At 39.5% G+C, this 12913-nt stretch overlaps 1 protein-coding gene across 2 annotated transcripts in view; it reads left to right on the top strand.

Moving 5' to 3' along the window:
* ZDHHC2 (zDHHC palmitoyltransferase 2) overlaps positions 1-12913 on the top strand; it is a 68564-nt gene that overhangs the window by 27253 nt on the left and 28398 nt on the right. For both annotated transcript variants that reach the window (XM_019921319.3, XM_019921309.3), the window contains exons 2-3: positions 1136-1162; positions 2298-2392. In XM_019921319.3, coding sequence (XP_019776878.1) covers positions 1136-1162; positions 2298-2392 — 122 coding nt within the window. The remainder of the gene's footprint in view (positions 1-1135; positions 1163-2297; positions 2393-12913) is intronic.

The raw sequence follows: 12913 nt of genomic DNA, 5'->3' as shown, positions 1-12913 counted from the left end.
CACATGAAGGTCTGCCGTTTAGATTTTCTGTTTATTGCTACAGATTGGAAGCCTAGATTCCATAGGTAGAAGCCACAAGAGGCTCATTTCGGCACCGTCTGATCGTACAGTCATTCTTAAGAGCAATCCAGGAAGGGAGTGGGTTGCTCTCCAAAACGGTGTCTCCTGCTCACTCTAGAAATGGCTAAATGGTAGCTCTCCTGTGAAGGAGGTTGATTGGATCAGGTAATCTTAAAAATCTCTCACAACATTACCCTCTGATTTCAGTGCTTCTTAAGGCAATGAAAATATACTCCAGGACAAAGGCCCAGAATACTGTACCCCTTTAAATAGCCAAGGAGGAACAAAACTACGTAAATAAAGTCAAATCTTCCCTTGCTACAACTGAGATAGGCCAGAGCTTCCTGAAGACTTTAGTACAAATGGAGGATGACCACCACATGGGAAACAAAACAAGTAGACAAACAGAAGGCAAGAAAACTGCCGGAGTGGGGCTTTTTGTCCCAGCTTGTTTGAGCTCTGTGGTCCCTGTCCTCAGTCTACCTGCCACCTTGCGATATTTACAGCAGCCCTTCAGGGATGGCAGTTTCTCGGGCACGTGGTCTGGGCCCCTTGTTGTACAGTAGGAAGCAGTTAGTCATCGGGCGTAAGAATTCATCCTTTCAGAAATACGGCAAGAGAAGTGTATGCCGTGGACACAACATTTTTTTCCTTCTGGAAAGCTAACTCGATGGTTGCCAACTTATAAAGAGCAATCAGTGTCACTGGCAGTGTGATGAGCTGGAGAGCTTTCATCCGAACTCTGTAGTTGGAAGGAAACCCGAGAAACCTATCGATAAAGGAGTGAGACCCGCCAGGGCCACGCTTGGCGGGGTGAGTTTTCTGCGTGGCAGCCAGGGCTGGAGCGCCAGCGGGGGCCTGGTGGAGGGCGGCCACCCGCCTTCCCTCCCCACCTGTCCCCCGTAGTGCTCATCCCTCCTCGAAACAACGTTGAACAAATATTTAAAGAACGTTGGTTTGAAACGGAGCCACATTATTAACCTACTCAAGCGTCTTCTGTCTCCGTCAAACCCTCTGTTTGCCATAAGCTTCTTATAACCTATTGCCTGTCTCTTTTCTCTATTTATTTCTATAGTGTCCATGGAAAATATTGGAGAACAAGGTAAGATATATCACTGCCTTCAGTCTAAAATTTTAAAAATCGTTGGCAAAAACAAATAGCATTCATTTTGATTTGGTTGGAGTTAAGTCATACTTGGAGAATGTTGGAGTCAGGATGGGTTAAAGGCGTCTCATTCTCTCAGTCCCCAGACTGAATTCTCTCAGTCCCCAGACTGAATTCTCTCAGACGCTTGGCAGAGAACTTAACCCTGAAATGGCAGTCACTGTGCCAGGTTCTTATGGCTCCAAGATAACAGGAATATCAACAATCTCCTGTTTCAACTCAGAGTCTGACCCCATACCTGAGTCACCTAGATAATTCATGAAAAATATCATTGGGTCTAGTCATCTCACACCGATTTAAGTGCCTTATGAGGTAACTGAATGTTTTAATGGTTCTATAATAGGAATATCAGCTGCTTTTAAAAAGCTAAAATGGCTGTTAAGGTTTAAAAATACCAAACATGCTATATTTTAAATTAAATTAGCATATTTTATTCAACTGTATCTTACACAAGTAAGTTATATATTAATGTATTATCCAGAATTAATCATTATCACTGTGTACAAAATTAATATTTCAGCTTTGCATAAGACTTCAAGACTAAAATACCACACAAAGTGTGTTTATGTACACTACCTTAAAAAAATATTCAGAATGCTTTTGTTAACAATTGTCCCATGTGATCAGTAAGAAACTTGAACTGTCCTTGGAGGAAATCTCTCTTTGTTCAGAAGATCTCTGTTTCAAACTACTGTCCTTGAAACAGGACCACCAGATTTGACTCGAGCTGAGCAAAATAGGCAAACAGCTCAAGCAGGAACTGCTTTTGCTATTCTTTGTTAGTGAAGCAAAGTTCTTACAGCCTGAATGTTTTAACATTCGTTTAACACTTTGTTTATTATTTAAAGTTGCAGGCATAACTGCCTTATTTTTACAACTTAGGAGAGGTCCCCGTAGCCATTTTGCCGATAGATGGGCTTGTCTACAGATGGGAGGGTTCTAATCATGGGATAGTAAGTAATTAAATAATTAAATTATTTGGTTATTTTAGAACAAGCACATCTTTTGTGAATACCGTGATTTTAGCATGTACTTGCATATTAAAGTGATAATTTTGTTTCTCTCATTTTAGTTGTGTGCCTGATTGCGTATCATCTACTTTTTGCAATGTTTGTCTGGTCATATTGGAAAACTATCTTTACATTACCAATGAATCCTTCAAAAGAAGTAAGTTAAAATATTAGTATAGTTATGTCCTAAAGATGGAAGTCTGTAATACTGATGTCTGAAGAATGAGTTTTATGTCTTTATTAATGTTGCAAACTTAGTGTAGTGATTTTTATATTAATGTGTTAATTAAATACTTGAATTTTCACTTGATAAATATTATTTTTGCACTGGATGAGTATTATATTTACAATATTAAATATGTTATACGTTCCATTTCTACTTTAGAGTGAGGCAGAAGGATGGATGGATGGATGGATAGATAGATAAAAAGATAGAGCTGAAGGTAGACATATTTCTATTATAATTGTCATACTAATGGTGCATTAGTTGGCTGTCAGCCACCAGAAACAATAACAACAAATCAACGACTTAACTAATCTTCTCTACTTTTTTTTAAAATTAATTAATTACTTTATTTTTGGCTGCATTGGGTCTTCGTTGCTGCGTGCGGTCTTTCTCTAGTTGCGGCGAGTGGGGGCTGTGCATGGGCGTCTCAGTGTGGTGGCTTCTCTTGTTGCAGAGCACAGGCGCTAGGTGCGCGGGCTTCAGTAGTTGTGGCACATGGGCTCAGTAGTTGTGGCACACGGGCTTAGTTGCTCCGCGGCATGTGGGATCTTCCCGGACCAGGGCTTGAACCCGTGTCCCCTGCATTGGCAGGTGGATTCTTAACCACTGCGTCACCAGGGAAGCCCAATCTTCTCTACTTTCAAAGTGTAGCTAGTCTATAGCTGTCAGGTACCCAGGCTCCTATCCTGTTGCTCTGACATGTATAGCCTCCGTTCCCAACATTACCTCTTGGCCTAAAATGGCTGCTTCATTTCCAGCCATCATGTCTACATTCCAGACAGCAGGCCAGAGAAAGTAGAAAAGAAGAGTAGAAGTAAATGTCCTTCTCTTTAAGGACTTTCTGGAAGTTGCTGATGCCATTTCCACTTACATTTAGAACTTAGTTTTATGGCCACATTTAATTGCACAGAAGACTGGAAATTTAGTCTTTATTCTCAATGGCCATGTTAACCACGTTAGAAGGAGTAGATATTGGAGGACAACTAGCAGTTTCAGCTACAGAAGGTTTTAAATAGAGTTATATGTTCAAATATGCATTTTGAAAAGATCATTCTGGCGAACTTTTTGTTTCCTGGTGTTTTTTTTGTTTGTTTGTTTTTTTGCAGTACGCGGGCTTCTCACTGTTGTGGCCTCTCCCGTTGCGGAGCACAGGCTCCGGATGCGCAGGCTCAGCGGCCATGGCTCACAGGCCCAGCAGCTTCGCGGCATGTGGGATCCTCCCGGACCGGGGCACGAACCCGTGTCCCCTGCATCGGCAGGCGGACTCTCAACCACTGCGCCACCAGGGAAGCCCGTTTCTGGGTTGATCCTGGTTAAATGTCCTTGAAGCAGAGGACTGTGTTTTACTCATTTTTGGACCCTTGGCACTTAGTCTAGTACATGGTATTGAATAGAAATAAACTCTGCTCCAGTAATAATAATGTAGTTTTAGTAGGCTAACGTTAAAAAAAAAAGAAGTCTAGGCATCACTTAGAATTATTTCCTGAAGTAATCTGTTTGAAATGCAGCTGTGGTCAAAAAGCCAATAAATATGCTGTATGAACTGGGAAAGGATATTAAAAACAAAACCACAGATATTTGCACAGTATTAATGGCGTGCTTGGCCTAGAATGCATTAGATATATAGCCTTTTTTTCTTCTTCTCTCTACTTACTTTTTTCCCTACCTCTTTTTCCTCCCTCCTACCATGTTCTCTTCTTTCCCATCATCTTTCTTACCCTCATCCTGGCCTTAGTTGTAGGTTTGAAGGAAAATGCTGACTTTTATCATAGGTCATCTCATCCACTCTGGTGGTTTGTCTGTGACCTCTGTGTTGACATGTCCCAGATCTGTTTCTAGCCTGACCTCTCCCACGAATTTCAAATTTATATATCTCCCTGCCAAACATAGCTCCTCGATCACTGCACTGACACCGCAAACACAACACATCTGAGACTGAAGCCACCACCCTCTCCTTCCCCAAACCGTGACTCATCTGTTTCTTCTACGGGTTAATGCCACTGCCAACCACGTTGTCATTCGAGCCAGAAGCTTGGCATCCTTGCACCTCCCCCAGCGTCCAAATCCTGGAAAGGTTTGTACTTCCTAACTTTTCTTTTTCAGTTCAAGCCCCTTTCTCTTTATTTTCCATCCCTGCCGTAATTCAGAGTCTTGGTCATCTCTGTCATCTGAGACATTGCAGTCTTCCCTGTGGTGTCACCCTTGACAGTCTTGCCTGCATTCCCTTCGGAGAATTCTGCAAAAATCCATCCTTCACTCTGCTGCTTGTGTCTATTCAGTGACTCTGCCCATCCCACAGGGTGAAGGCCAGTCTCCCTAGTTTGACAATGATGACCCTTGTCCAAATTTCTGACTCCTCACTTTGTACTCTAGTAGTTCTTATGTACATGGTTTCCTGTGTACACCATGCCATAGTTTTCTTTCTAGAATATGCTTATCTCTTCTCTCATCAAAATAATTTTATTTTTATTTATAGTGGCAGCTCCTTCTAGGTCTCCTCTGCTGGTTCCTCATTATCTCCTGAACTTCTAAAGCATTGGATTATCCTAGAGTTCAATCTCTGGACCTCTTCTCTTATTTATCTACATTATGACTTTATGTACTATCTCATCGCTTTCAAATTACTCATTAGCCTGATCCTCTCTCCTAAACTCCAGACTCCTTTCCTGCTTCCTATTTGGCATCTAATAGGAATTGCAAATTCAAATTCCAAGTACCTGCAAATAAACTTCTGATTTTTTACTTGCTCCCCAAATCCTTCTATTCCTACATTTTTCCCATCTCAATAATGGCAATTCCATCCTTCCACTTGTTCAGATCAAAATCTTGGAGTCACCCTTCGCTACTCTTTTTCTCTCAGACGCCACACTCAATCAATCACCCAATTCTGTAGGCCATACCCTCAGAGCACGCAAGTGTTAGCTCGTGCCCCTCCATGCTCCCACCGTAGTCCAAGCCACCAGCATCCCTGCTGGTATATGTACAGCACCCTCTCAGCACGTTTCCTTGCTTTTGTGTTTGCCCTCTTCCGTATATTTTCAGCACAGTACCAGAGTGATCCTTTCAAAACACAAGACAGGGCTTCCCTGGTGGCGCAGTGGTTGAGAATCCGCCTACCGATGCAGGGGACACGGGTTCGTGCCCCGGTCCAGGAGGATCCCACATGCCGCGGAGCGGCTGGGCCCGTGAGCCATGGCCGCTGAGCCTGCGCGTCCGGAGCCTGTGCTCCGCAGCTGGAGAGGCCACAACAGTGAGAGGCCTGCGTATCGCACAAAAAAAATAATAAATAAATAAAAACAAAACACAAGACAGTTCATATTATTCCTCTGCTCAGAACTTTGCTGTCATATCTGAGCTCACTGAGAGTAAACACCTAATTCTCTACTGTAACCTAAAAGGCTGCACATGGCCTGGCCTCACACCGCTTCTCTGACCCTCTGTAATGCTGTTTTAGTCACATTGGTTTCCTTGCTGTTCTGTCAACACACTAAGCATGTGTCTCCTTCAGGGGCCTTGAGAGCTGCTATTACCCCTTGATCTGGAACACTCTTCTCACAGATAACTGCATGGCCAGGTCCTTCATTTTCTTGCTATCTCTGTGTCTCTGCTCAAGAGTACCTTTCAGGCATTCCATGACCACTTCCTCCAAATTAGCAAAACCCTATCCCTGTATCCTTCTAAACCTTACCTTGCTGTATTTCTCCCCATGGCATATCATTCTGTAATTCATCCCATGGTCATTTTTATACCATCCCTAGAATATAACCTCTACAACAGCATGAACTTTATCTGTTTTATTCACTAATCCATCACCAGTACCTGGTGTCTGAGCAGTGTCTGACCCCTAAAAGGTACGCAATAAATATTTGTTAAATGACTGAAAGTTGAGAAGTTATGTGTATAGAGGCAGGTTTGTGTTTATAGCTTTGGCGGAAAGTTGAAGTGACTTCTGATTTCTCCCTAAAATTATATGTGAGATCAACAACTAAGAATAATGGGGGAAGTAGGCTGGCTGAGGTTTGGAAGAGCAGAGAAGGTTTGAAATAGCAGTTAGAGAGAGAGGAAAAATGAAATGATAAAAAACGCAGAATTGAGGGAGTAGTGGAGTTTCACAACAGTGAATTTACAGTTTTGTACCAGGCCTTGTTGGATGACTTTTGTACAGAAGACACATACCTTATTTGATTCATATTACTGTAGGAGATGGGTGTTATTTATTACCATTTTGCAGATGGAGCAGCAGGCTTGAACATGAACTAATTATCCTAAGGCTTCAAGCGCTAGTATGTGGCAGAGCTAATAACGTTCAAAGCAAAGTCCTTTTGACCATGGAGGCTGCACTCTTGTCACTGCACCACGCTCTAGCATGAAGAGTGGACCCCACGTGGGGGGCTGTGGAGGGGACGTGTGCCAGGACATCAGTTGGTGCATGGAGGAAAGAAATAGCCAAACTTCTATTTATATGCTGTTCTTTTATGTTTCTCCTTTTTTAAAGTTTCTTATATAAGATACATACTATATTAGCTAATAGCACATCTGTAAATAAGTAAATATGCATATATTGGCAGTGCAGTCTCAAATTATTTTTTACTGGTAGCGGTACATTATCGAAAGAGTTTGGACAGGGCTTCCCTGGTGGCGCAGTGGTTGGGGGTCCGCCTGCCGATGCAAGGGACACGGGTTCGTGCCCCGGTCCGGGAGGATCCCACATGCCGCGGAGCGGCTGGGCCCGTGAGCCATGGCCGCTGAGCCTGCGCGTCCGGAGCCTGTGCTCCGCAGCGGGAGAGGCCACAACGGTGAGAGGCCTGCGTACCGCAAAAAAAAAAAAAGTCTGGAGACCGTTGTCATGAAAGAAAGAGCCCTTGCTTGCTGGTTAAGAATCTTGGGTTATTCCATTAATAAAATGCAAGATCTTGGGTTTAATCTTCTAACTGATTTGCAGCCAGAGACCCCCTCACTTGTAAAATGAGGGTCTTGGACTTCAACTGGGACTAAAAAAGTAGAAGAGATAATATAGAAAGTAATGTAAATATTTTCTTGTCACTGTTCAGAGAATATAATTTTTCAATTCATAACATTTTCTCCCGATATTAAAGTAATATAACCATACGAAATTATATTTTGAAAACGAAGAGTAGGCAGAAAGAAAAAGAAAAAACAAAAATCCCACCGCACTAATTCAGCCAGTTTACATTCTGAATTTCTTTCTGCTTATTTTTCCTAGTGGTATTCAGAGCACACATATTCCAATTTTTTTCAAGTAATAGTTCTTCCTTGTTTTATTGTCATTTTTAATAACAACATGATATTCTCACTGAAACACTGGATTTTTAGTCCGACCCCAACTTTTCATGTTATAAACAGCGTTGTTAAAGTGTTTGTTCATAGAGCTTTACCCATATTTTGGGTTATTTTTCTTAATATAAGTTCTCAGAAGTTGAATTACTAGACGAAGGAAACTTAAGTCACTTTCCAAATTGTTTCCCAGAATAATTACAGCAGTTTCCAAAGCCACCAGTTTTTATCAGAACCTTGGCGCTGCATGCTGTTCTTAAGAAAACTGTTGTGAATTTAATAGGCAAAAAAAGTTCTCCGTTTTAATTTGGACATTTTAGATATTAGTGAGGTTATATTTTAATTTTTGTCCTAAATCAAAAACAACTAGCAAAAAAGGAAATACAGTTCTTTGAGTTTTCTGTTTATTATTGGATTCTGGGTTTTTTCTTAACTTGTGCACCCTTTTAAAATTATACTCTCCTTTAATCTGAAAACTGTGTTTGATCCCAGCTGTTGGTTTCAAGTATCATTCTCTAAGGAAAGGAAGAAGGGCTCCTTGGAGAAATGGCTGATGCTAGAACTAGGGCAGGATATTTTGAAAATGAGCCTGGAGCGTCTTATGCCAAAAAGTAAAAGGTACTCCAAAAAATAAAATAAAAAATGTATTGACGGTGGTATATCAAAGGGACATAGGATCCAGTTGAAAATGTCCCAGTGACCAAAGCCGGAACAATTTCAGCAGGAAAATAAATAAAATAGTGTTCATTTATAACTCAGAGTATAAATAAAGTATAACTAAATAAAGTATAAATAAAGTATAACTCAGAGTATGATAAATATCTTTGAGTCTACCGATACAAAGAAATGATTGAATGAATAAATAAATGGGGAGAAAAGAGAAATCTCTTTTCTGAATAATTTATGTACATACTCTGCCCTCAAGGAGGGGAATAAAGCTCCACTCCTTAAATGTGGGCTGCATGTGGTGACTTCCTTCCAAAGAGTACAGGGTGAAGACAGGGAAGTAATGAGTCACCTTAGAGTGGAGAAACCTGAAAAACACTCCCTCAACCAGGTGATTAAAGCCAACATCAGCAGTGCTAAGTCACACTGATAGTATGTTCCCTTGATATGACGTGGTGAGAAGGGCACTTTGCCTTTGTGGTCTTCCTCCCCAAAACCCATAACCCCAGTCTAATCATGAGATAGACATCAGAAAAGTTCCAGTAGAGCAGCATCTTACAAAATACCTGATCAGTACTACTCAGAATTGTCAAACTCAACAAAAACAAGGAAAATCTGAAAAATTGTCTCAGCCAAGAGTAAGGAAACATGAAAAATAAATGTACTGTGGTCTCCTAGATGGGACCCTGGAACAGAAAAAAAGATCTTCAATGAAAACTAAGGAAATCTGAATAAACTGTGGACTTTGGTTAATAACAATGTATCCATATTGATACATTAATTGTCCTAAATGTACCATGTTAATATATGATGTTAGGAATATCAGCAAGTTGATGAGAGGATATATGGGAACCTTGTACCATTTTCTCAATTTTTCTGTAAGTCAAAATTGAAACAAAATTGAAACAAAAACAAAACAGCTTGCATTACTGACCAAAGGACTGCTGCAGTCTGGAAGATTGGAGGTCAGATATATTATCTTTTTCACCCCAGGAGATCTCTCATTCCTTCAGATCTCTACATCTTTCCTCAGATCTGTGATGTGCGTTTGTACATAAAAGTGTTCTGAGGGGGAGGGGACTGCATATTTGATGCATTCCAAGATAGAACTAGATATTTTGACATCCATCTTACATAAATAACAATTCCACCAACATGTATTTGGTTTTTAGGACCTGATGGTTGCAGTGTGTGATGTTTATTTATTTATAAAAGTATTAAACATACTAAGGACTCTTCCATTTCCATCACTCACTAGAACTTACCTCTAAAGTTAAAAGGATCCAGAACTCTGTAGAAAATGTAATAAAATGTCGATGGTTTTATTCCTTTTGAGTATTAAGTCTTTTACGAAACTAACTTTCAATGCTAGGTTTTAAATTACTTTTAGAAATGGGCAAGGGAGATATATCTGCCTGAATTATGGGACTGATGGTTCTGACAATGGAAAGTTAGAGACTAGGATACAAAATAACTTTTGCTTTGATCTTCAGTGCTCTGACTTAGGCTTCCTGTTACTTTCTCCTTTGTCCATTCCACAGTTCTAGCAGAGGGCTTACTCTGTGCTAAGCTTGATCCCCTTGTGGGGTTACATGCTTGTGGAAGAGACAGACAAAGGACAAATGAACCAACAAAATAATTTCAAATTATGGTGTGTAGCACAAAGAAATCACACATGGACCTGATGGAGAGTATGGCAGGGGGAAGGGACAGAATGATCAGGGTCCCTACCCTAGTAAGGGAATCGTGGAAGTTCTTTGAGAAGATGACATTTAAGCTGAAACCTGCAAAATGAGAAGGAGCCATCCAGAAAGTGTAAGGAATAATGTTCTAGGCAGAGGAATCAACACGTACAAAGTTCATAGACACTTTCTCTAGATCAACCCTGCCTTTTCTCGACTACTACAGAATTACAGCATCATTTGATGTTATACATTTTCTACCACTCAAATATTTCCAAACAAGATAAACAGTTCTATAAAGACCATCAGTACACTTACCTGTTTGTCAGTGTTTTTTTTTTAAAAAAACAATGAATAGTAGCATGTTTCAAATTTTAAAGTAGTGTCATCAACAGGTGCATGGTGCCCAACCTAGTATTTTTAAGTAAGAAAGAAAATCTGGCAGATCCTCTGATAAACCAGTATGATTGCATGTGATGGGTCAATAAGCAATTTGAATTTTTCTTTGTTAGGTCTTTAATTCTGTTAGTGAGACCTGAACGGTGACGGCTTTCTCATTGCCTCTGCTTCCCAGTGAACTGCTTTTTCAGAGTAACTCTGAAAACAATGGAATAGATTCTAGGAATCCACGATCCAATTGGGAGATAGTTTTCCACCTGTTGGAAATGTGGTTCCCAAACTTTTCTTTGACTCTAAGGTATTTAATCTGCTGCTACTCCTGCCGCAGCCTCTAGGATCAGGCTGCAAGGTCCTTTTATTCTGAGTTTGAGACTCAACACTGCTCACTGCCACTCACTGCTGTCATTTATATAGTCATTCAATCCGGAAAATTGTGTAAATATATTTTGTTTTATAAACTGAGATTTAAGGTAGCAGGCGAGTGAAGAGTATCTGATAGAACGAATACACCAAGGCTTTATAAATGTGGCCTTCATTTATTTGTTATTCGTATTCATTTGAAAAAGGATTGGTTAAAGTGTAATTTGAAACACTATGAAATTAATTAATAGTAAGCAAATGCTGTGAGCGTCTTGCAGGAGGAATATTTAATGTGGAGAATACTTTTTTTCAAATATCTTTCACAAACTCTTAAGGGGCCTAACTGTAACATACCTACTAATTTAATGTAAGTAAATTTGATATACTAATTTAGAATCATTCACATTATGTAAATTTCTACTTAGAGAAAACTTATTTTTATTTTCTTAATGAGTCTGAAATTTTACAACTACATTAAAAATCATGCATTTGTGAATATTATGGTACCTCCCATTTACATTTGGAAGCTGAAGATTTGTTTCTTTTTTTTTTTTTAATTTATTTGTTTTTATTTTTGGCTGTGTAGGGTCCTCGTTGCTGCGCGCGGGCTTTCTCTAGTTGTGGTGAGCGGGGGCTACTCTTCGTTGCTGTGCGTGGGCTTCTCATTGTGGTGGCTTCTCTTGTTATGGAGCACGGGCTCTAGGCACGCGGGCTTCAGTAGTTGTGGCACATGGACTCAGTAGTTGTGGGTCACGGGCTCTAGAGCACAGGCTCAGTACTTGTGGCTCATGGGCTTAGTTGCTCTGCGGCAGGTGGGATCTTCCTGGACCAGGGCTCAAACCTGTGTCCCCTGCATTGGCAGGCGGATTCTTAACCACTACGCCATCAGGGAAGCCCTGAAGATTTGTTTCTAATTTTAAAATAACCTCAGTAGAATTATCAACCTCTAAACAAAGATTTTTAATTTTTATTTCTCTGAAGATAATGATTTAGGTTCAAATATCATGACCTCATTTTCATCAAATTGTTTTTCTTTCCTTCATTGACATATTTAAATCACTTTTTAAAAACTTTTAAAAAATTGTAAAATATGTCTTACATTCAAAAACCATATATAAGGCACAGTTTAAAGAATAATAAAATGAAAACACCTGAACCAAATAGAAGCATTATTTATATTTGAAGTATCTTCTGTGTACTTCTATGTTGTATTTCCCTGCATTTCTCAAGAAGTAACAGCTATCCTGAGTTTTGTATTAATTTCCTTATTTTTAAATAATTTTATCATATATACATATCCCTAACCATAATAATATATAGTAGTTTATTTTATATATCTGTTCATCAATAGGTTGAGAGTCTTGGTTGTACACAGCTGTAGTTCATTAAATGTTAAGTGCTGTATAGGATTCCATTATTTGGATAGATCATACTCCAGTTTATCTATTCCCCTTTTGATGGACATTTGGGTTGTGGTTAGTTTTTTACATTTTAAACAATGGTGCTGTGAATACCCTTGTACGTGTGTCCTGGAGTACATTTATAGGAGTTCAAATAGACTTTTAAAACCGTATTTTTGTGATTATCAAGTTGGAGCCCAAACAAATTTTCATTTTTCTCAAATAAGTATTTTTTTAAATTGGTTGGGTCCAATTGGCAGTATAAGAAGCAAAATCAATGACTAGTTCTTCTGAGGGCTAGAGAATTCATGTAATGATTATCCCTAAGTTAAAACTCACTTAGATGAGAATACATGCTTGATGTATTTGTTTCTATTTTTGTTTTTAATTATAACCAATTGAAAAATGCATCCATTGAACCAAATTTGTTTATTTTGCCATTTCATCTATTAATGTAACTAATATTTGGATAGAACTCTACAGTTTACAAAGCACTTTTACATACCTTATTTCTCTTGAGTTTCACAAACATCTGAGGAAGTAGGTATTATTATTATTCTTCCCTTTTTTTAGATTTATAAACTAGTGATCCATGAGATTAACAGACTTGCCCAGATTTTAAATCTATTACCTCTCTGAATTTATATGCT

Source organism: Tursiops truncatus, chromosome 21 (genome assembly GCF_011762595.2).
Source record: "Tursiops truncatus isolate mTurTru1 chromosome 21, mTurTru1.mat.Y, whole genome shotgun sequence".
In the NCBI taxonomy this organism is placed as follows: Eukaryota; Metazoa; Chordata; class Mammalia; order Artiodactyla; family Delphinidae; genus Tursiops; species Tursiops truncatus.
The sequence above is the reverse complement of the archived record's forward strand: the minus strand, read 5'-3'. Positions and strand labels throughout refer to the sequence as shown.